This window comes from Doryrhamphus excisus, linkage group LG10, assembly GCF_037039965.1.
Source record: "Doryrhamphus excisus strain RoL-2023G ecotype Guam linkage group LG10, RoL_Dexc_Guam_v1.1, whole genome shotgun sequence".
Lineage (NCBI taxonomy): Eukaryota > Metazoa > Chordata > Actinopteri > Syngnathiformes > Syngnathidae > Doryrhamphus > Doryrhamphus excisus.
The window spans coordinates 12,386,629-12,410,105 of NC_136366.1; the positions used below are offsets into that span (position 1 = coordinate 12,386,629).

Genomic DNA, 23,477 nt, shown 5'->3' on the forward strand with positions numbered 1-23,477 from the left:
TATCAATGAGGGTACATTCACAAGGTGAACAATTACACTTGGAAAATAAATTTACTGGCCTCTTAATTCTGTCTCACTGACATAGAACTGAGCAACCACTTCAAAGCTTACTGCATTTTTCATCAATTTAGTGTTTTAGTGTTAGTGTTTGCCGATTACTTGTTTTCAATAAGTGTCTGCACTTTGTGGACTAAGTCTCGGGCCATCATCAGGACCTGGGGGACGTCGTGACGTTCTGCCATTTCTGTAAAGGCATACAAAAAAAGATTAAAAACACAATAAGCCACACCTGAGGTGGTAAAGTTTTAGAGCTTTAAGTTCAGCACATGAAAAATGGGAGCCAAAACAAAAGTTAACACCTTTCAATAATAAAAATAACATTACCATTGAAGAACTTGATGATGTCCGTGAAGTCCATGTTGTTTTCCAGGATGATATCTCTGTACATCTCCACTAGTGCCAATGCAATGAAGAGCACAAAATGCTCAGAGGTTGTGTATGCTGCCGCCCAGATGGTTTCCCAAACGGAGAAAACATCATCATAGACCATTTCTAAAAAAAAGATGCATCACTTTACATCTGGAAGAATGTTAAATGCGAATATATTTCATCACCTCTTTTAAAGTCCAGCAGGAACCAGCGGTAGCAGAAGTAGAAGTGGGTGTAGTCACCATTCTGCTGCATCAGTTCAAACAGTTCCGAGTCCAGGATCTAGTTTTATTTAAATGCATATGATTACTAACATAGTGCTTGGAAGTACCGTATGTGCATGAGTGCTACCTGAATAAGAGAACGCATGTTGGCAAAGTGCGAGTCCATGGCGCCCCCGTGAGGAAAATTCTGGTTCATCCTTTTCATCAGTTCAGTGAAGCAACTGAACGCCATCACCTCTGTGAAGCCAAGACATAGGTAAGGAAATCGACTACGAGTAAGAATTTTCTCCCAAAAAATGCACTATAATTGTTGGGAAAAATGTTTTCATAGTTAGTAATATTGTATAATTTTGTGCAAATTCCTCAGGAAAACAAGAACGGAACTGACCATCATCCAGAATAACCAGTAGGGGAGCCAGTATATCGCACATTCCCTGGACGTAACCTGTGTCCAGATGTTGCCACACGTAGCTGTGAAGATACATCAATGGATTAAAACCGTTGCAAAGGATCCTCTGATTCCAATGATATTACCTGCACATGATGTTCCTCAGCTTCTCCAGGTTCTCAGGCGTGAAATACCAGTATGTTCTGTCGCAGCGTCGAACATCTTTGTCAATGCGATGCAAGTTGATCAGGTACATGTCCAGTGTTTCTTGCTGCCGAAGAGATGGAGAAGTCAGCGGGTTTAGGTTAAAGCTCAAGTACAGTAGAACCTCTTATCATCCTTACGGAGTAGCCTTGGTGTGTCAAGGATTCGTCACATTTGGACTCTCCTCCAGTCTCTGCAGTTTCTGGTGCCGCGAACACGCTTTCAGTGTCAGGCTCATCTTCAGACAGTCCCATGTCGGTGCCTTCAGGACTGGTGTTACAAGCAGTGTCCAGATGGTGATCCATGACAAGGTCTTCGGATGCAGTCTTCCCTCTCCGAGCCAGTGAGACCGGAGGGGGGGCAAGGGCAGTCAGTGGCCTAATGTTTATTTCCTCCAGGTTCAAACAGGTGACCCCGGCAGGGATGTCCTCCATCTCCAAGGCAGAAGGAGAGTCGTCGGAGTCCGGGGACTGCCGGGTGTGGGAGGACAGGCAAAGGCTTCCGCGGGATGCTGACTGGAGAGCGTTGAGTACTTGCCTGACGGGTGAGTTTGAGCCAGGTTTCTCAAATGGGATATCTGCCACTTTTTTGGCTTCGCACCCACAATCTATTGACACTTCTTTTGTTTGTTCTTTTTCCGAGCACTCTGGATCAGTCCCAATTTGTGGAATTTCATCTGGTGTTAGCATATCAACACACTCACTCTCCTGATCTTTTGTAGTTTGTGCTTGAGTCAAAGCCTGCCCAAGTGGAGGTGCTTGGAAATATTTGTTCTGAATCTCAGTTTCCAGCTTAATAACATCGGTGTTCCCTTGGAGAGAGCTCCCATCCTTTGCGTTTATACTTTTTCCAACACCGGAGTGCTCATTAGCATTTTCAGACTTCTCAGCTTCAGAGCTGTCTGGCTTCATCGTGATTCCAGACTCGCCCACATCGCTTTCTGTCTCCATTCTCTCATTCCCTAAGAGACTATCCTTGGTGGTCAAGTCTGCTATCTTTTCCCTATCTGGCAGTGATTCATTTTCAGACTCCATGTTTAAGACATCCGATGTGTGCACTGACTGCTGAGAGGTTGGAGATCCAGTAGCTAGCTTGGTTGAACCTGGAGGGGGGGATGGGTTCCTGCAGGCAACAGGACCAACCGGAATGTCCTTTATTGGACTGATGTGCTGCTTTTGGACTTCTTCTGGTCTCGTCTCCGTCGGATCCCCAGCATCGACCGAGACAAATACCTAAAGAAGCAACAAAATAGAGTGACCAATACAGTTGATGGTGCAATCAATGATTCAAGCTAACCAAAGATGGGAATTGTTCTTACTTGTGCGCTATTGCTGGAGTCACTCTGTGACCGAACATTCTGCTGATCTGAGTTGCTGCTTAGTGATGACTGAAGCGGAAAGAATACAAAAGAAAAAGCAGAACTATGAGTTTAGTTTGCCTGGAATACTATAAATACTTCACTTTTTTACTCTTGCGTTACATAATATATTAAAATGTTGACTTGCATCTGTGCTGATGGTGGAGTCCCGCACGATGGGCCCCCTCTCAACGCTGGCGCCCGACGAACACCTAGCGAGGGCCTCAGCATGTTTCTCACGCTCCCTCTGGCGCACGATGGCCTCGCAACCTTGCCACTCTTTCATGTTCTGCTCATACTTGGCGCCCATCCGCTCATCAATCTGAAGCAATAAAAACGAAGACACCAAGCGTGGGTGTCGCATAGACGAAATATGCTAACAGGAGTCAAAACGTACGCCTGCGCAATCTAGTAGGATTTTGGCAGTTTATTAAAATGTTCTATGCAAAAACGGCAGGTTAAAACTTTCATTTCATCACGAGGGTCGCAGGGGGTGCTGGAGCCTATCCCAGCAGTCTTCAGGCAAGAGGCGGGGTACACCCTGGACTGGTGGCCAGCCAATCACAGGACACATATAGACAAACAACCATTCACACTCACATTCATACCTATGGACAATTTGGAGTGGCCAATTAACCTAGCATGTTTTTGGAATGTGGGAGGAAAACCGGAGTACCCGGAGAAAGCCCACGCATGCACGGGGAGAACATGAAAACTCCACACAGAGATGGCCGAGGGTGGAATTGAACCCTGGTCTCCTAGCTGCGCTAACCACTAGACCACCGTGTCGCCCTGGTGAAAACTTAAATCCAATTAATAAAATATAGAAAAAAATAGCATATCATAGTATACAATATAGAGATTATGTATTAAAAATATCAGCTAATATAAAATATACAACTACAACCACAATAATAAACATATTGCGGGATTAGAGTCCATGAACAGTGCAGTACAAATACCTCCATCCTGCCCTTCTCACTCATTGTAAACCGGTAGTGTCCCAACAGGAAGGGCCAGACCTCCTTGCGTAGCGAAGGTGCCACACCACCAAAATACACAAGCCTGTGTATCTCATGCTCCTCATAGGCCTGAACAGGATATTCTTACTGCTTAATACAGTTTGAGTTTAATACAGGGAGTCATGCCAATCACTTAAGTATTGTGTGAACTTTACAGAGTTGTCCTGGAGGTACTGGGCCCAGACGTCCGCAGAGAGGCCTCCTTGTGCATCTGAGGGCACATCGGGGACAACGATAGTGGTGTTGACCAGAGCGGAGAGGTGAGTGCGAACTGTGGACAGATGACGGCAGTAAGCCAGCCCTGGATTGGAAAGATAAGACTGTGAAAAAGAGGTACTGTATTTTATTCATTCAAGTGAACTGTGAACCTGAATTTACACTCACATCCGTAGAAAGCCCGAGAGATGATCTGGTACTTCATGGTGTCACAAAGGAGTTTTAGAGGAGCCCTGGTCGGGGGGATTTGGTTTTGTTAGCTCTATGCCGAATAAATAGAAGATAGAACACTGCAATACCTTTCCTGATTGCAGCCATTAGGCAGAGAGCCGTCAGATGATCCGTTCTGTGAGCAAGAGGAGCAGGATGACTTCCTGGGGGATGGTTGCCACATGGTCATACCCTGGTCCATCAGCTCTAAAGCCACTGCACACAATGACATACTCGCTTAAAAAAATCAAGCATAAAGGTGTATCTGCTAATAACCCCTGATGACCTACTTAACTCCATTTGATTGCCAGGAAATAGGATCCGAAACACGTAATCGGTTGCTTCATCATCCTCTTTATCGGACACAGAGTCACATGAACCATGCGGGCTCCGCCTACGCAATTTGGGGAAGACCTTTCCCTGGAAGTTAGAACGGAAAACACTCCAGAACACGAGGTAATAAAGTTAAAGAGGAAGCATCCTTGATCATGCTGACCTTTCCTCTCTGATTCCAGAGCGGCGGGTCCAATTGACCGTGCGGTAGCAGGCCCGTCTCCAGGCAGGTGAGAAACTGGAGCAAGTGGCCCCCCTTTGGGAAATGTAATGGTGGTCTCTGGATTCCATCCTGGCTCACCAAAACCACAGTTCCGCCACTGTTCACTGATTAAGTAGAAGAAATGGTTTCACGGTTTATAAATGAACCTTAGAAGTGGTCCTTAAAATGTCTTATAATGTCAATAATCATATCAAAAACTTTTTTTAAAAAATTTATATCTCTAAAGGTCAGTATGTTTACATAACTACTGAGCTTGGGGGCTGACAAGTAGATTACCTTGCTGATGACAGTGGAGATACACAATATCCTCCAAGCGAATTGTCATGGCATAGTCCCAGTAGACACTGCAAGAAATACCAATACGGATGTAAAAAAAAAAAGGTTTTCCGGCCTGAGCGGACTAGCTTGTGTTGAGCTGACCTCCTCTCAGAATCTAACTCCCCGACATTGCCATTCATCAGCTGATTGGGTGTCCATTTGAGTGTCATCAGATCCGCAGTTTGATGCAGAGACAGATAGCCTGGGATTGCCTCCATGTCATCTCTCTGCATGGAGACACGAAAGGCAAGTCGCAAATCAATGTTGACATATATTCAACATTAGCTTAGAACAAAAGGCGTCTTCATACATACCGGCTGCACCAGAACGTTGTTCTTGCCGAACAACAAAGTGGCTCTCGAGTTTTGGTGGAGTGATTCCACATATTCCCTTGCCCACACCAGAGGGCGGTCGTCCATGCTGCCACTGGACTGTCTCTTTTGGATCTGTCGGGGGGGACGCCATAAGGATTAGTGCTTAATCAGTCAGGGCCAGCAAAGCCTTCTCAACTGGCCGAATGTACAGGCCTTTAGCGTATGCTGTATGTTGTGATAGGCTATCCATTAAATGATAGCTAACGTTAGTAACAAAACTTGGCTAAAGTTGCTAACATTAGCTGACAACAATAACTGGTATTGTTAGTGTTGACTTTAAACAACTGAACAGCTTTACTCTCGTTGTCATTATTATAGCTGCAACAATTGATTAATCAATGGTTAATCGATTAATCAACTAATTTGGTCATCGATCATGCGTTTGATAAATTTGATAAATTTTCAAATGTGAATATTTAATATATTTTTTTATTTCATGAAAGTTAGGGTGGACTGCACGGTACAAAAGTGGTTAGCGTGCATGCCTCGCAGCTAGGAGACTCGAGTTCAATTCCACCCTCGGCCATCTCTGTGTGGAGGTTGCATGTTCTCCCCGTGCATGCGTGGGTTTTCTCCGGGTACTCCGGTTTCCTCCCACATTCCAAAAACATGCTAGGTTAATTGGCGACTCCAAATTGTCCATAGGTATGAATGTGAGTGTGAATGGTTGTTTGTCTATATGTGCGCTGTGATTGGCTGGCCACCAGTCTCCAGGGTGTACCCCGCCTCTCGCCCAAAGACAGCTGGGATAGGCCTCAGCAACCCCCCCCCCCCCCTCGTGAGGATAAGCAGTAGAAAATGAATGAATGCCTGAAAGTTAGCGCCCCCATGCAGTACCAAACCAAGGCAGACAGCACCTTCAATGGAAGTGCCTCACTAACCAGAGCCGGTCTTCTTGAGGGAGAGTCTTGCCTACAGTGCCCGCTGTGGATGCGGTGCCTCTGTACCAGCTCGTCAGCGGATGGGTCCGTCCAGAAATGGTCTGCGGTCTTGACTTTGGTGTACTCCAAAGCACAAGGACCAACTGTACAGCAGGGTCATAGAATATAAACAGTACAAATACCAGTACAGTGATTGCTGAGAATCATGTTGACAAAGGCGTGTCATTACCCAATAGAGATGCAAGAATGGGCCCATCCACGGGATCCATCAGCATGGCTTCTTTCTCATAAAATGTACTGCAGGAAACACATTGAAGAAACATGCCTTAGAGATCTGTAGCCAATGACTAACACATGCAGTATCAATTTATATTGATGATACCTGCAGTTCTCCACTAAATACAAGACAATCTTGTCCAGCAGCTTCTCCAAAAGAGCGGTTTGTATCCATAAGTGTTTGAGAGCCTGAGGGGGGAGGTTGTTCAATTTGTACTGCCGACTGCGCTCGTTGCTCTGTGAAGAGTTGTTTTGTTTGCTGGAAAACCACATCCACAGGACAGGGTGTGTCAGGATGCGTTATATAGCGGTGCCTCCAAAGTCCAATCCATCTCTTCTGATTTTAACAACAATTGTCACACCGCAATATACCGTGAGTAGACCCCTGCAGTGGCTTGCGATCCACTGTTTAGTGCAGCAAATGGAGGAAAAAAAGCATGATTTTAATTGTATTTTCACCTGTTTTCTATGAGATGCTCCAGCTCTCGGACCTTGTGACAAAGTTGCTCAGCAGGCGAAAAGCTTTTTGCCACCTTCATGAAGAGCGCCGCAACCTTGTTACTGCACAGCAGCCCCGCTATACGCCGCTTCAGTCCATGCAGCACGCAAGCCTCCACCACAGCTACACACATTTAAACACACACTCGTTAGCCACAATGAGCTTTCCGTGCTTCCGTGTTTTTATCTCATACCGGGCAGAATGGCTGCCAATTAAAAACAGGGAAAGGAAAATCAGGTGAAAGGAAGGCACAGGTGGTACAAATAGACAAAAACACTGTTGCTAGGATATGAGGGAAGTGAATCTCACACACACACACACACACACATATCACTCCTGGTTAGGATCAACACCTCCTAGAGGTGTTATCCGACTAATAATACAAATTCATCCGGCCACCTTTTTCCGAAACAAGTGCAAACTTAAAGCAGAATATTTGCAAATATTATCGGAAGTGCGCGCTACAGTATCTGCTTTATGGCTGTACTCTTTTAATTAGAGAGACATTTCAATTTGCACAAATGATAGTTACACATTCAGCTTATAATAGAAAAGGCCTAGGGAGAGTTGTTGGGGGATGCTGTGCTTGCGCTTTTCTCCATCATACTCCAATAGTACAAACGTTATTACCACAAAAGGAAATGATGTGGCTGCTGTCTGCGTGCACAAATTTCCTCGTCACGGCCTCCTCCATGATCTGTTTGACCTGAGGGAGACATGACATGCATGCATATGGTCACCGCCATTGACTTAGACACAGAAATGTGCCATTAAAAACAGCTAAACGCTCCGGTCACATAGAGAATCTTTGACTAGTGCTTTTTTTTTTTTAACTGGATCTTCAAAAACGGCAGGACACCCCATGTCATTTCGGGGATCTTTGACCAATCTAAACATATTTCAGATGTTTTATTTTATGATGATATATATTAACGTGACCCTGAACATTATAGGGTGCATTACATTTGAATGGGACATTTTTAATTCATAATCAATTTGGCTGGCATTCCATTTTTTTCTAATGAACATAATAAAAATGTCTTTTGAAAAGTTTTGAGGAAATCCATTGAGATTTAGAGGTGCCACCTCACACATAAACTTTTGTCAAATTTCGGAAAATGTGCAATTTCTAGTCTAATTGCCAAAAAGTTGACCTGGAAATGTTGAGTACAATGAACTTGTATACAGCATCATTTTCTATAGGGTTATCAAAGGGGGCCCAGACCAAAGACCAAGCTGAGACTGCTAGTCTGAAAGGAACTAGTTGTTGAGGGCAGCATCTAAAATAATAAATGGACAAGTGTATATCAGATTATGTAGGACTACAGTACCACTCATAAATATGAGATATCAGCAATACTATAGCAATACTATATTACTGTTGTTGATGTTATGCTTGCTCAGCTATTAGCTAACTGTCATTAGCAAACTGTAGCTAGCTAATGTTAGCTACAGTACAGGCCATGAGCACTAAACAGTGACTAAAATAATAAATGGACAAGTGTATATCAGATTATGTAGGACTACAGTACCACTCTCAATAAATATGAGGCATCAGCAATACTATAGCAATACTATATTACTGTTGTTGATGTTATGCTTGCTCAGCTATTAGCTAACTGTCATGAGCAAACTGTAGCTAGCTAATGTTAGCTACAGTAGAGGCAATGAGCACTAAACAGTGATTAAAATAATAAATGGACAAGTGTATATCAGATTATTTAGGACTACAGTACCACTCAATAAATATGAAGCATCAGCAATACTATATTACTGTTATTGATGTTATGCTTGCTTAGCTATTAGCTAACTGTCATTAGCAAACTGTAGCTAGCTAATATTAGCTACAGTAGAAGCAATGAGCACTAAATACCTGTAAATATGACTACAAATCATTCAAATTACAAAGACAAAACCGCAAATTTACTAGTAATATGTAATAGGAGTATAAACACCAACAAAAACATAAAGATAACCTCAGATCTCCATGGCGACCATTGAACTGTTCACCACTTTATTCCACAAAAACAGATGTATGGTGGCACCCCTACATAATCATGTATTGGAAAAATATTTTGTATGTGTTGTTTCTACATATATTGGAACACTTTTAGTACCCAGCCATATCAAAATTCAATAATTGTGTTTTTTGAACAAGATAAGCAGTACCAAATGAACGAATCGAGCCCAGCTTCCGAACCTAAACTCAAACTTTAGCTTGGATTTCCATCATTTTTGGCTTATACAACCATTACCATAAAAACTAAACATTCTTATTTCAGTTAATAGCCCATGTATACATGCATTGTTATACCTGCTGTATACAAATCCTACACAATTCCACTTCAAACAGAAGCCCTTCCTTGCTGCAGGAGCTTGCAGGGAGGAGTCATGTATATGTTTGAGAGGCAATGAGTCACAGGTGAGGGGGAGCACGGACGCGATACGCTTGGAAGTACCCGGCTTTCTCTGTCATGAATAAATCATCCTGTCCCCCCTAGCCCCCCCCCCCCCTCTCAGTCTCATATTATGGATCAAATCAACAAGACCTTGCATAGAGCGTACATGGCTCTGTGCTATTCGATTTAAAAAAAAATAATAAAATTATCAAATCATGTAAGACACAAGGTCGCACGTTTTCGGTTTTAGGATGATGCTTTAAGCGAGACAATTAGTAAACATCATCACTATCATCAGCACCATCATCGTCATCACTGGCATCATCACCATCACCATCCATGGATGCTAGTGTGCCATTTTCAATGATGGGAAACATATCTATTAATTATGCAATCATAAAACGCGTGTCTGTCGTGATATTTATAAAAATGGAGGGGAAAAACCAAAAGCATGAACGAACCTCTTTCTTCACATTGCGCAGCAATTTCTGCCGCGTCTCAGCTTCTGTCACCGCACAAAAAAAACACAGTCAATACGTGTGAGTATCCGTAATGATAAGATCCATGCACGGTAATATTAAAGATGGAGTAAAAAAAAAAAGCCTACTACCTCCCATCGCTGCAGGCGGGATGCAGGATGCTGACACACTCGCTTTGTTTCTTCTTCTTGTCTTAACTCCAACAACAACAACGAGACGTGCAGTAAAAAAAAGCGCAAGCGGGCAGACAGACCGTACGCTGTGTTCTTTTGCGACTAAATTAAACCTATCTGCTACCTCTCCAAGAACCAACACCCCTTTAAAGCCACAGTAGCCACTTCTATTCCCTCGCCCCTCCTTGCACGAAGCATCATGACTCACAGTGGACTTGTTTATTTAAAGTGACAATAAAGACTTTGGAGTCCCTTGCACGCTATAAACACAGTGCAGGATTTCTACCACAGGAACGCTGCAATACTGTTAATGAGGTCTCAGGGTCGCTGTCTCATTAAATGGAGTTGCTGCAATTATCATAATTAGGCGAGGAAATGCAAGAGAGGAGGATGCTCCATCACAGTATGAAATAGTGGAATAGCAACTCTGTATGTTGTATATAACAGTATGATATAGTATACTGGCACAATTTTACCCTTAAGACAGGGGTGTCCAAAGTGCAGCCTGGGGGCTACGTGACCTACAATTTTTTTTTTACATGAAGTTGTATGGGCTGCCCGGCGGACAAGTGGTTAGCGCGCAGACCTCACAGCAAGGAGACCTGGGTTCGGTCCCACCCTTGGCCATCTCTGTGTGGAGTTTGCATGTTCTCCCCTAGGTTAATTAACAACTCCAAATTGTCCATAGGTATGAATGTGAGTGTGAATGGTTGTTTGTCTATATGTGCCCTGTGATTGGCTGGCCACCAGTCCAGGGTGTACCCCGCCTCTCGCTCGAAGACAGCTGGGATAGGCTACAGCACCCCCCACGACCCTCGTGAGGAAAAAGCGGTAGAAAATGAATGAATGAATGTATGGGCTGCACGGCGGACGAGTGGTTAGCGCGCAGACCTCACAGCAAGGAGACCTGGGTTCGGTCCCACCCTCGGCCATCTCTGTGTGGAGTTTGCATGTTCTCCCCTAGGTTAATTAACGACTCCAAATTGTCCATAGGTGTGAATGGTTGTTTGTCTATATGTGCCCTGTGATTGGCTGGCCACCAGTACAGGGTGTACCCCGCCTCTCACCCCAAAGACAGCTGGGATAGGCTCCAGCACCCTTGTGAGGATAAGCGGTAGAAAATGAATGACTGAATGAATGGCTGGGACTTTGTGAAGATGTTTTGCTTGATGGTGGCCATTTTTTTGCTGACCAAATTGACTCAAATCTTACTTATCAGTCCCCAAAAGGGGGCTGCACGGCGGTCGAGTGGTTAGCGCGCAGACCTCACAGTGAGGAAACCCGAGTGAAATTATATGTAGTTTGTTATTATATATCCACCCTCGGCCATCTCTGTGTGGAGTTTGCATGTTCTCCTCGTTTTCTCCGGGTACTCCGGTTTCCTCCCACATTCCAAAAACATGCTAGGTTAATTAACGACTCCAAATTGTCTTTGTCCTTTTAAGAAACTCTGCTGCATGCTTTGAATGGGGAAAAGTACTGCCATCTGGTGGACAAATATAACAAGTAAAAGTTTGTACTTTGTAGAATGTTAAATGCTAATTTCAAGGGAGCATTTTTTGGTTTGTGAGGAACAAATGTTTCTTTTGCTTTGTCATTTTAGCCTAATTAAAGGAACAGAAAAATCTAAAATGTTTTAAAATCTCTGATATATCTTGATATATATTTTATACCCTCTGACATGTACAAACTGTATTCATTAAGACAAAATGAAAATAATACAAACTGAAAGGTGAAAATGTCCCCTGGATTTATTCAAGGTTAATGGCATCCAATAATAAAAGCTGTATTAAAATAATGACTGGTTATCAGATTGACATTTATTTATTTATTGTTATTTATTGCATTACTCCTCTGTTGTTGCTACATAAGCAGATAAAATGTTCAGAAAAGGACGCGACCAAGGAAACGAACAAGGGCGCACGGCCGAGTACCCTCGAAAAGTATTCGAACGGGGCCCATCTTTGTTCAACAGTAGGCAAGGCAGATGGGCAGAGTTGTTGCTCTTTGCCAGCCGTAGACAGTCAACTCAGTCGCCCCGAATTATTTTACTCCCGTTTTTGCGTCTCTCGTTGACTCGGCAGGGATGTCGAAGCGAGTGCGAAGCAAAGAGGTCTGCGCCGACTGCAGTGCTCCGGGTAATAATATTATTGATGATCTCAGACAAGCTAGCATTAGCTGCTCGAGCTAACGCGCTAGCTACACGACCACAACACTAACCAGTTATAGTAGTTGATCTGTGCTAATGCTAATGGTTAATATGTTACCTACAATGGGTCTGAATGTTTCTCTTGTGGTCAAAACTTGTCCATTGTAGTGTTTTTGTGTGTAGGAGATGGTGCGAACATTTCTTCGTATTTATTTATTTTTGTTATAATTAAAATTAACACAAACTGTGTGCTATCTTATGTATAATGTATGGGTTAACTGGCGATGACCAATGATAATAGTTGTTACTAACAAGTCACTTACGTTTTGTTTGCAAATGTCTTAAGAGGAAACAAACCGTGTCTGTCCTTTTGGAATGAATGTAAGCTGCCCACTACATATTTTTGTTAATGACAGTTGTGATTGTTTGTTTTCCAGAGCCTCGCTGGGCTTCTGTCAACAGAGGTGTGTTGATCTGCGACGAGTGCTGCAGCATCCATCGAGGTCTGGGACGACACAGCTCCCAAGTCAGGCATCTAACACACTCAGCATGGCCCCCCTCGCAGTTTCAGGTGACTTGAACTTGTCCACCCAGTGTCACACAACATACTATTCATGCATAATCAGACATTCCCCCACCATGCTGTATAGATGGTGCAGACACTTTATGGCAATGGAGCCAATTCCATATGGGAGCACAGCCTTTTGGACCCCTCCTCTTCCTCCTCCTCGTCTTCAGTGACTGGGAAACGCAAAGCCAACCCGCAGGACCGTGTTCAGTAAGTGTTTGTGTGTGCTTTCACAATGTCAACCTTTCAGCTGAGGGAATGTGACGCCCTGTTCATAATTGTGTTGTTTTGGTTGTGGAATGCTGCTCCCGGCAGCATTGTGTGGTCGCTCAATAATATCTAACATATTTTACCAAGTAGAGGTTTTTAGTAGGGATGGTAGATGGTAGTCGGGTAAGCTAATCCATGGCAGACCTGACAACAACTTTTGGTTGAAAAAAGGATCCAGAACCTTGTCATTTTGAGGCTGAAAATATGTAGGATGAGGTTTTAGAAGCTGAGAGGGTGAATCATCATCGCAGCAAGGGGGGGGGGGGTAATGAGAGAGTTTGCGTTTGTTCAGGGTCCTGAAGTGGAGTGGCCGCCTTGTATGCAGCAATACTTGTTTAATTCAACTGTAAGCTTTACAGATTTCATATCTGCTTGTAGTAGTGAGATGTATTACAACACAAGGGTGGTCTCATTAATAATAAAGGCAATTACAAACCACCAATGAGAGGAATTGCTGAAGTCACATGACCGTAAGGCAAGAAAACAAACAGGATGTTGATTCCCAAATGTTCGTTTAGAGCATTTCTGGGACAGGAACTAAAGAACAATATGAGGAGCCCATAATAATGTTTGACCACAGAATAGATTTCTTCTAGTGGTAAAAAGGACTGGCAAAGAGTTTGTATTATTGTTTTTTTTAGATCGAAAGAAGTAATATTATAAAACAGGGGTATCAAACATGCGGTTTTGGCCCGCAGGACACTAGTTTGAGGCCCCCGCCTTGATATGAAAGTTTAATGTTAGTGCGGCCCGTGCAAGTTTGATATGGATGCTGTATGGTATCATGTACCCAGAAAAAATTATTACGTTTGATTAATGTTCATGTTAAAGGTTAAATAACTGTTAATAGTTATCCTCTCTATCCCTGTGGAAGTGGTAAGTTTTTGGCTATTTAAGTTTAAACGAAATAACTTGAAGGCTACCGTTTAGGTCGCTCGCTCTCTAGTTTGCGAGTTAGCATGTGTCTCAAGACCCTGCAGTTGCGCAATATGTTGTAAATAAAAAGAGTATAAATGTGACTATAGTCGTGTTTTGTCCTTATTTTCATTTTGTCTAATAATGCTTTGTTAATTTTAATCCGAAAAAAATAATTTGTCTACCCACCAACTATATGTGGTTTCTTACGTTTTTATTATTTGCCCTTTTATTATTATTATTATTATTATATTTATTTATTTATTACTGATTGATTGATTTTCTTTATTCTTGATTTGTTAATTTATTTTTAATCTTATTTTGTGTAGAAAAATAAAAAGTAAGATATATGAGAACAGTGGAATTTTTTATCAGAGCTTTTCTTGTAGAAAATTGGAACCAAAACAAAGTTTGCAAAATTTTTTTGTTTTTAATAAATGCGTTTATTTATTTTTTTTTTTGAAAACCTGATGCGGCCCAGTCTCACCCAGACCCGAGCTCCAGTGGCCCCCAAGTAAATTGAGTTTGAGACCCCTGTTATAAAATGTCAACTGTGTTTTATCTCATTCTTGTGTATCTAAAATATAAAATACCGCGGTTGCCAGTTGCTGGAACATTGGCTAGAAATTGACCTTGCAAACAGTGAATAATCCCCTGTTTAACATGCATGCTGTGTTGTGTCCAGTCCCAATAAGACAGAGTTCATCAAGGCCAAATACCAGATGTTGGCGTTCGTCCATCGCATGCCTTGCCGGGAAGACGACAGCGTGACCGCCAAAGATCTCAGCAAGGTGAGATTTCCATTTCTTTCTTCTTCTTTTTTTCCCCACTCTGTTTAATATTTCCACGAGGATTAATTAACTTGCACACATTTGGCTCTCTGTAATGTGTGCAGCAACTGCATTCCAGTGTCCGCACAGGGAACCTGGAGACCTGCCTGAGGCTTTTATCTTTGGGAGCGCAGGCCAACTTCTTCCATCCTGTGTGTAGACAACAGAACCATTGTATTCCCTTTCATATATCATATTTACAATGATAATAATAATTGTGTCTTGGTCACAGGAGAAAGGAAACACGCCATTGCACATAGCGGCTAAAGCGGGACAACTGTTCCAAGCCGAGCTGTTGGCTGTTTATGGAGCTGATCCAGGAGCGCTGGACTCCAGTGGGAAGACGCCTATTGATTATGCAAGGTAAAGCAAGGACTTTGCATAATATTTCTTGTTATTTCGAAGCCCACGACCACATCTCTTAGAGTCGTCTCTTGTTTGTCACGGTTCACTTGTTCGAGACCTGACTGAGTGAATTTCGCATTTAATATGAATAGACAGAATATTTTCATAGTTAGAGCATAGAAAACCTTTTTATGATTTTCTAAATGTGGGTTTTAACATTGTTAGAGCCCTGTGCACATGAAATAACACCCCTATAGTCACTTTTACACTCCTGTAAATCTTTGTTACTGCAGGGATCCTAATAATACATTTTTATTTGTATAGCGCTCAAGTTACTCAAAGACGCTTTACGGTGGAAGGTAATAATAATAATAATAATAATACATTTTATCTGTATAATGCTTTTCAAAATACTCAGACACTTCACAGAAGAATGGAGTTGAACAAAAGCAAGCAAACAGAGCAAAAGATACACCAAAATGCAACATTCATTTGTCAATACACAGTCAAAACACGAGAAAAATCGGGACGGGGCACAGCAGTCAATTATAAAAAGTTAGACATTAAAAACAGATTCAAACAGGTGGGTTTTTAGTTGTTTTTTGAAAACAATATAAATAGAAAAAATATAAAGCTAATAACAGATGGCTGCCACTAGAATTGCAAAGTGGCGAGCTAGTAAGTAGTCAGCCTCTCCTTACCACTTCCACATGAAATTAGAGGAGATCCATTCGAGCTCAGCCATGGCATCTCAGCTCATATAAGTTTTTTTTTTTTTTACTGCTATAGTCAACCATGAAACAATGACCATTCATTATTTTTTGAAAAACCTTTATGTAGTGTCTTTAAACCTGACTTTGCTTGTCATCTTTACTGGTCTAACTTATGAATTCTTGTCGTCCCGTGAGACATTCTCACACTTTGCAAACAGCGGTGGGTGTTTCAGGAAGCCACAAAAATGTTTCTTCAAATACGCATTGAGTTTAGTTGTATCAAACTTCCCCACTGCTGTGCCACCACAGGAAACTTGTGCGTGACAAGTGTTATACTCAGCTGCAATGTCTTAACGAAATATACACACACCTACTTCCATGCTTAACATGTTGGCACACGCTATTGTTGTGATCACACGGGCTCTATCCGTCCGCTGCTGGATAAACGTGCTGGGGTGGAGTCTGGAATCAAGGGCCTATATATATATATATATATATATATATATATATATATATATAACATATATCACTTGGATAGGTTCACATTTCACCTCACGGAGGCAGAAGGTGAAAACATTAATATTTCAAAAAACTGAATAAAAACAGTGCCTACGACATGAAGCATGCCGAGCTCTGCCACACAATGAACACAAGTTGGTGATGTCACATGATGTCTGACTAATTCCATTGGAGAGAAGCATAATCGAGTGGGCCAGAATGCTAGCTGAAGCATCATGTTGAGTTAGGATAGCACATAATGCGTCCATACAAACAACGTAAGTGTCACTGAATGGCTTTGTGGTATTTAAATAATATGAATCATCTGCTTTGACATTTACACTTATGCTCATAATGTGTCCTACTTGACACATTATGTCGACTAATTCTGTGACGCTTGACTTTATATTGCAGGCAAGCTGGGCATCAGGAACTGGCTGAGCGACTTGTGGAGATCCAATATGAGCTCACTGACCGCCTAACTTTTTACCTTTGTGGACGAAAACCAGGTAAGGAGGAGCGATGACCTACTCTTCCATTTTTGGCCTCCAAATGAATTCACAATATTGGTTTTTGCAGACCACAGGTTTGGGCAACACTTCATCATTCCTCAAATGGCAGACAGGTAATACGGGTTATGTTTTTGGTTCTACCACAAAAATGGATTTTGTTTAAAAATGAAAGCAATGTATATTATTATAACTGTAATCATGTTTGTTAAATGCTGCCTTGTAATCCTTAAAGGAATAAGTAAGTATTTATCACATCTTTGCAATTGTTAGACGTTTTCTTTTGTGGTGGAAATAAATTAGCATGATGTTTCCCTTCTCAAAAGCAGTCTCGACTTGTCCGAATTTGCAAAAGCTGCTAAGAAGAAGCTCCAGTCTGTAAGCCCGAATCCCCTTTTTTTTTTTTTAACTTAATGTTTTTGCTCGGTTGTACAAAATGTCTCACTTTGCTTTGTTCTCATCCAGCTAAATAATCATCAGTTTGAAGAACTTGCCATGGATGTTTACGACGAAGTCGACAGGCGGGAAACTGACGCAGGTAGGCGGTGCTTCATTGAAGGTGCATCTCGTCAGTTTGGTGCAGCGAAAGCACGTGTATTGTAGCGTGCTAATGAAGCATAAAACCTCAAGAAAATGTCATCAGGCATCACAAGCGCAACCTTTTGAAAACTCTGTTCCTCAGAGTATCATTATCAATGTGACAGTGCTTCACTGAGTGACAACAAATGCAAAAAAAAAAGGACCTTGAATGCAGCACATCTTCCAAGTTATTGCCATGCAGTTCTTGCTCCCCTCCCACTCCGTAGTCTGGATGTGGCTCCCTGTGGCTTACACCTTTTCCTGAAATGAATTTGTAGCTCAGTTGTTATTGTTTTGACATCCTTGGAATAATGCAGGGGGATTCAAAGCAGCCATAATTTTTGGAAACCTTCTTATGACCTGTTGTTTTTTTTTCAGTGTGTTTGGCCACCCAGAACCACAGCACACTTGTAACAGACACCACGGTTGTTCCTTTCCTGCCGGTCAACCCCGAGTACTCCTCGACCAGAAACCAAGCAAGTCCTTCCACCTGTTGTAACCCTTTGTCTGTACTCGCTTAAATTGTTTTTTATTATTAATCTATTTATCGTATTTAAATGACTTCCTCTCTCAAGGGTCGTCAGAAGTTGGCGAGGTTTAGCGCTCATGAGTTTGCCACCTTGGTCATTGATATTCTAACAGATGCCAAACGTCGGCAATGGGGGAATGCCTGCGAAAGTCCGAAAGGTACAAATATTCTCGAATAGTTAACTTGTTTTTTTGTTATTGTTTGCTTTGTTATTGTTTGAATTCAATTTGTTTTTCGATGATTATGATAGTATTTTACAATAGGGAGGGTAGCGGCACAGTGAGACTTCCCTCAGATTGCGTAAGACAGTTGGGACCTCCCCCCACGCTCTGAAAAACCCAATTTTCTGCTTTACTCTCTCACCATAGGAACTAGAAAATCTATTCATATTGCCTTTAACACCAATCCAGGTTAAATTAGTAGATTAGAGAAAGAATGTCTTCTTTATTGTTGTCAAGCTGCCGTGCTTTACACTTTGAAAGCCACTGTTTTATAGCCCTTCTCCACAGTTATTATTTAGTTGTTTGTTTATGATGTGGTATTCTGCCCACAGAGAGCGTGGAGCTGATCCTGCAGGGAACCAGCAGTCGGCACAACAGTGACAGCCAGGACAACGACCAGCCCGACTACGACAGTGTGGCCTCGGATGAAGACCCCGCCCAAGAGGCCACCTGTGGGAACAACTGCACAGATGGAAGAACCAAGGTTGTTCTAACACAAAGTGCCTTTTATTTTCATTTGTATTTGAACATGTCCAGCGAATACTGTGGCGTTCGCTGCAGAGCTCGGAGTCGTCCGACATGTCCGATGGCCCGATCACAGTGCAGGAATTCATGGAAGTGAAGAGCGCCCTCACAGCATCGGAAGCCAAAATACAGCAGCTGCTGAAAGTCAACTGTCACCTGAGTGAGGAGCTGCGAGTGATGCAGGGCAAGGTGTGTCAATCAAGTCTGTCTTCTGCATGTCTCTTTCTGTGAATAAGACATGGTCTCATTTCCTGTGTTAAACTGCTCACAGGAGCACCCAACAGCCCTGTTTCCTTTTTCTCTTGGCCGTGATAGCGCACTTTACTGCCCCCTGCTGGTTAATGTTAATGTAGCGTCTGTGCGGAAGCTGACTTCTGGGTCATCATTCTTCTTTTTGACTTGCATTCATTTATATAATAACATTCATTCATTCATTTTCTACCGCTTTTCCTCATGAGGGTTGCGGGGGTGCTGGAGCCTATCCCAGCTGTCTTCGGGCGAGAGGCGGGGTACACCCTGGACTGGTGGCCAGCCAATCACAGGGCACATATACACAAACAACCATTCACATTCATACCTATGGACAATTTGGAGTCGCCAATTAACCTAGCATGTTTTTGGAATGTGGGAGGAAACCGGAGTACCCGGAGAAAACCCACGCATGCACGGGGAGAACATGCAAACTCCACACAGAGATGGCCGAGGGTGGCTATATAATAACAAACTACATATAATTTCACTCTGTCCTTAACAAGTTCACATTGTGTGGCCAGTGCTGATGCTACTTTACCGTAGGCTGAATTTGGCTTTTCATGCCGTGCCATTCTACTTCTAAAGTGGAGGAAGAACATTTCCTTCAGAGCTCAGCTGTATTCTGCTCCATTATTGATGTCCTCCGAAGTAAAGACTGTTTTTGTGTTCTTCAGCTGACCTCCTTGCAAACTGAAAATACAACCCTGCGATGGCAGGCCCCCAGCGGACAACAACACGCCCAGGGGCCCGTCCCTCGACGCCAGACCCGCGGTGGTCGCGCCATGTCTATGTATGAGACCGGCTCCGCCCCCAGGCAGTATCCCCACCGCGATGAAAACACCCGGCGCGAGGACGGAGTCGTCTTACAGCCCTTCCCGGCCAACGTAAGCACACCTGAGGTGTTGTTGTGGCTCCCGCTCGGCTGTCGACGTGACACAGTGATGATGCCTGGCTTGGAGCTGGTGTCGTTGATTTCTGTTGGACTGGTTGTTCATTCATCGCATCTCATTAGTTTGCTCGACTTGACCCTTTTCTAGATTGGGAGGGGTCCTTTGGGAACGGCCGCTTCCTCCCTCCCATCCTTCCCCTCTTCCCTGTCCTGGTCGTGGGATGAGAGATCTCGAAGGGTTAAGTACCGGTGTACCCCTCCTGTGGTCCACAGGGGATTTTGAAAGCCACCCCTGCCCTTTTCATGCTTTTCATGCCGTAGTTACCCTTCACTTGACCCTGTGTCTTTTTACAAGCAGCTCTGTTGGCTGCTCATGCCGCTATTCTTTTCTCATGGCTCTGGCCAACTTTTGGCTTTTCCACTTTAATCTAGACACAGGGTCCAATTTCTTTGAAAGAAAGGTCCAATTGCAGTGTCCTTCAAGAACACTCACAGTTTTTGCCCATCTTTGCATCTACTAATCGCATCCTCTGCATCTCGCCTTAAATACTTGCTTTTTGTATCTTTACAAAGCATGTTGCTGATTTCAGCTGCGTAAGCACTTGGGTGCGATTGACTAGATGGTCATCGTACGGTGTCTCTGCAGGGTTGCAGTTTGGAGGGACAGAGCGCCATGCTCAACTGCGATGTTGCACCCAACCACTCCGAAGCAGTGGACACTGGGTACGACATGTCTTGGAAAGTAACATTGTAATATGCTTAATAGACAGTAACACCCCCCCCCCCCCCCCGCCCCCCTAGCCTCCTCTTGACCTCTGAGGCAACGGAGGGTGAGTTGGAGGGTGAGGAAGATCCTACCCTGCCGTGCACAGAGGATGTCATCTGCAAGACGGAGCAGATCACCAAGAACATTCAGGAGCTTCTGAGGGCCGCCCAGGAGACCAAACATGAAAGGTTAGCTCATTCACTGTTGTTGTATGTCTTAATATGTCTTCACAAATGTTATAGATTTGTTGAACCAGATGATGTTCATCCTTCTGAGTGGTGCTAAAAATTATGTTTATGTCCAACCCTCCCCACGTGTGCCACGTTTCTAGCCATGCTGTGCATTCAATATGTCTGCCAGCATTTTCAAAGCTTGGAGAAGCGGTAGTGTTCAATAGGAATCACGACAGTTTACAGTTAATTGCTTAAAGGACCCATATTATGGTAGTTTTCAGGAATTTTTACCAAGCGGTCAGTGTATTGGAAGTGTGTCTAGTCTTAATGCTGAAATTGAAAAAGTGCTTTAAGTGATCCTTACCAGGAATATCACATGACAACCACCAACATCATTGGATCATCACTGTTAGCACGTTTGTTGGATAAAATAAACTTAAAGCTACGGTGGCTGTTGATTGACAGAATTTATTTTAAGATGTGTACTGAAGCCTGCTTTTTTACAAAACTGTCCTCCATGAAGTGATGGGGGGGGCTCATATTCATAAGGAAGGTTTTCATTTATGATGTCATAAAAACATAAAACATAACTTAACTGTTTATCACAATTTCTCTAGCCACACCTAGGCCTGATTACTCAAGAGAGAACCAATCAAAAGAGCCTCAAAGACTAGATATCATGCCGAGATGTTTAAAAAAAATTCAGGAACAAATGAGAAATAAAGTAATTGACATCAAGCAGCCTGGAAAAGGTTACAAAGCCATCTCTAAAGCTTTGGGACACCAGCAAACCACAGTGAGAGAACCAAAATGACCTTGATGTCACGTTTAAATGTGACAAACATGCAAATAATAAGAAATCAGGAGGGAGACAAACACTGTATTGTTAAATATAAAAAAGTCACTTGTGCGTAATGGAGTACCTTTTATTTGCCATTTATCTCTATTTCTCGACAGCTTTCTGCCATGTGCAGAGAAGATTTGCGTGGCTGTGAAGGAGATGGCTGCTCTGTTTCCCAAGGTAACACAGCTCCTACTCCACCTCCATAACAATAGGATATTTTGGGTAAACAAACAGTAGTATCTCTGCTTATTGCATTACTTGTGTTCTTCATTGGATTACCTTGTTTACATTCACACGCACCACCATGAGAGGTTATTTATGGACGTTGCCTTGGCGACCCCGCCCACCACCTTCCTTGCAGAGACCGTCCTCTGAGACAGTGCGTGGCTCCCTCTTCCTGCTCACCTCCAGCGCCGGCCGGCTGCATGGCGAGTGTCATGGCCCATGCCCCGCCGACATCCAGCTGGTCACACAGCAGGTCATCCAGTGCGCCTACGACATCGCCAAAGCTGCCAAGCAACTCGTCACCGTGACCACCAAAGAAAACAACAACTAGCAGCTAGAACGCGCCCATCACCCGCAAAAGCTAATATCACAGGAGGTAAACCTCTACTTCAATCATTACACGTCCTCGACACATAACATTCCTTTAGCTTGCAGCATTTAACAAGCGGACGCTTTATTTATTATTTACGTCATGACTGATGTCATTTTACCTCACAAAGAGATTTAATCCACATATTTTTAAAGGTGTGCGATGTCGTGTCTTGTGTATATAGCAATTAAAACAGCAAGTAATTTGAGCTGTTAACAAACATTGTACCCTTCCCCGTTTAGTGCTTCTCAATAGGTGCAACATCAGTATTTCTTCTTCTTCTAATGTGTGTATAGTATGGAAGCCCATTATAGGGGCAGAGTCACTGCATCAATCACACACACCTGCAAAAAGGGTGCTACATTGCAGGTTGTGGAGGTGTAACCTGGGTAGGGTAAAAAACGAAGAGGCTATGTCACCATTGCAACAGTCAGATATCCCATTGTTTGGTTTTTTATTTTTGTTATTTTAATGGATTGCCAGTTGTCCCTCCACGCTCAGTCCAATATGTGCTTCTGGGTAATGCACCAGTGATATTAGTACAGCCATACATGTGTGAATATGTGTGTATTACCTATGTGTGAGTGTGTGCAGACGTCCTCAGTGGCTCATGTGAAATCCATTTAAAGAACATTATGCAAGTGTACATGAAAAAAGTGTATATCAATGTAATTCCAAATAATCCAAATGCTATTCTATTTATGTACATTGTCTCATACCTCCTGGACGGGGGGTAAAAAACACGCAGCCAGTGTTTGTTTTTGTAAGCTTTTGTTTGTGATGCTCCTCACCAATTGAGGTCAGTGGCGACCTTTTTTTTGTTTGTTTGTTTGTTTAGCATCAAAGTCAAAATGTGCCCCTCAATCACCCTGGATCTTATTTTCCAGCCTGATCTGTTTCACCGATGGTGGTGGAAAAAGTAACAGAATACCTCGGGCCACATGGAGCCCAGTGAAGTTGGTGCAAGTTAAGGTTACATTTTAGCCAATAAAGCAAATGCTTTCAAGCTTTACAACGTAACAACTAGAAACATATATGCTGTTACAACAGATGCCAACTACTTTCTAGCATGCATTCTGCTTTCTTCTTTTTTTTATGTGTGCTGAAACTTGGAGTATTTATTCCAAGGCGGGAGTAATGTGACATGGTATGTACAATGCAGAGTATACTGAACAATCAATGAATAAAATGTATTTAGTATCTTTGATTCAGCTACCTGAAAGGCAGCAGGAAGCCATTAACATGGAAGAAGCTTGATTGGTGACATTTTTTGTAGTGGGTGGGGGGGGGGTACTGACATTT

The 23,477-nt window shown here is 42.9% G+C and overlaps 2 protein-coding genes across 4 annotated transcripts; one reads left to right on the plus strand and one right to left on the minus strand.

Moving 5' to 3' along the window:
* Positions 1-146: 146 nt before the first annotated feature.
* sgsm1b (small G protein signaling modulator 1b) lies at positions 147-10,163 on the minus strand. Its single transcript, XM_058056236.2, has 25 exons — positions 9,964-10,163; positions 9,815-9,858; positions 7,585-7,660; positions 6,915-7,077; positions 6,562-6,714; positions 6,409-6,476; positions 6,180-6,322; positions 5,239-5,370; positions 5,027-5,151; positions 4,883-4,950; positions 4,547-4,710; positions 4,341-4,470; positions 4,140-4,266; positions 4,009-4,073; positions 3,780-3,925; positions 3,565-3,693; positions 2,751-2,924; positions 2,564-2,632; positions 1,386-2,477; positions 1,188-1,312; positions 1,042-1,124; positions 781-890; positions 615-711; positions 385-552; positions 147-244 (listed from the first exon to the last, which is right to left on the minus strand). The coding sequence occupies exons 1-25, from the start codon at positions 9,968-9,970 to the stop codon at positions 156-158; spliced, it is 3,747 nt and encodes a 1,248-aa protein (XP_057912219.2). The 5' UTR covers positions 9,971-10,163; the 3' UTR covers positions 147-155.
* Positions 10,164-11,970: 1,807 nt separating this feature from the next.
* LOC131114918 (ARF GTPase-activating protein GIT2-like) lies at positions 11,971-23,375 on the plus strand. 3 transcript variants are annotated; one of them, XM_058064357.2, is made up of 20 exons: positions 11,971-12,143; positions 12,592-12,725; positions 12,805-12,932; positions 14,593-14,698; positions 14,803-14,889; positions 14,970-15,100; positions 16,708-16,802; positions 16,873-16,918; positions 17,129-17,180; positions 17,268-17,340; positions 17,760-17,857; positions 17,957-18,068; positions 18,464-18,615; positions 18,693-18,845; positions 19,583-19,792; positions 19,946-20,035; positions 20,444-20,520; positions 20,599-20,751; positions 21,694-21,757; positions 21,942-23,375. In XM_058064357.2, exons 1-20 carry the CDS (start codon positions 12,092-12,094, stop codon positions 22,134-22,136), a joined length of 2,208 nt encoding a protein of 735 aa, XP_057920340.2. In that variant the 5' UTR covers positions 11,971-12,091; the 3' UTR covers positions 22,137-23,375. The 3 variants fall into 3 exon arrangements, with proteins under 3 accessions (XP_057920340.2, XP_057920341.2, XP_057920342.2); XM_058064358.2 differs by having other exon boundaries at positions 17,132-17,180; XM_058064359.2 differs by lacking the exon at positions 19,946-20,035.
* The last annotated feature ends 102 nt before the right edge of the window (positions 23,376-23,477 follow it).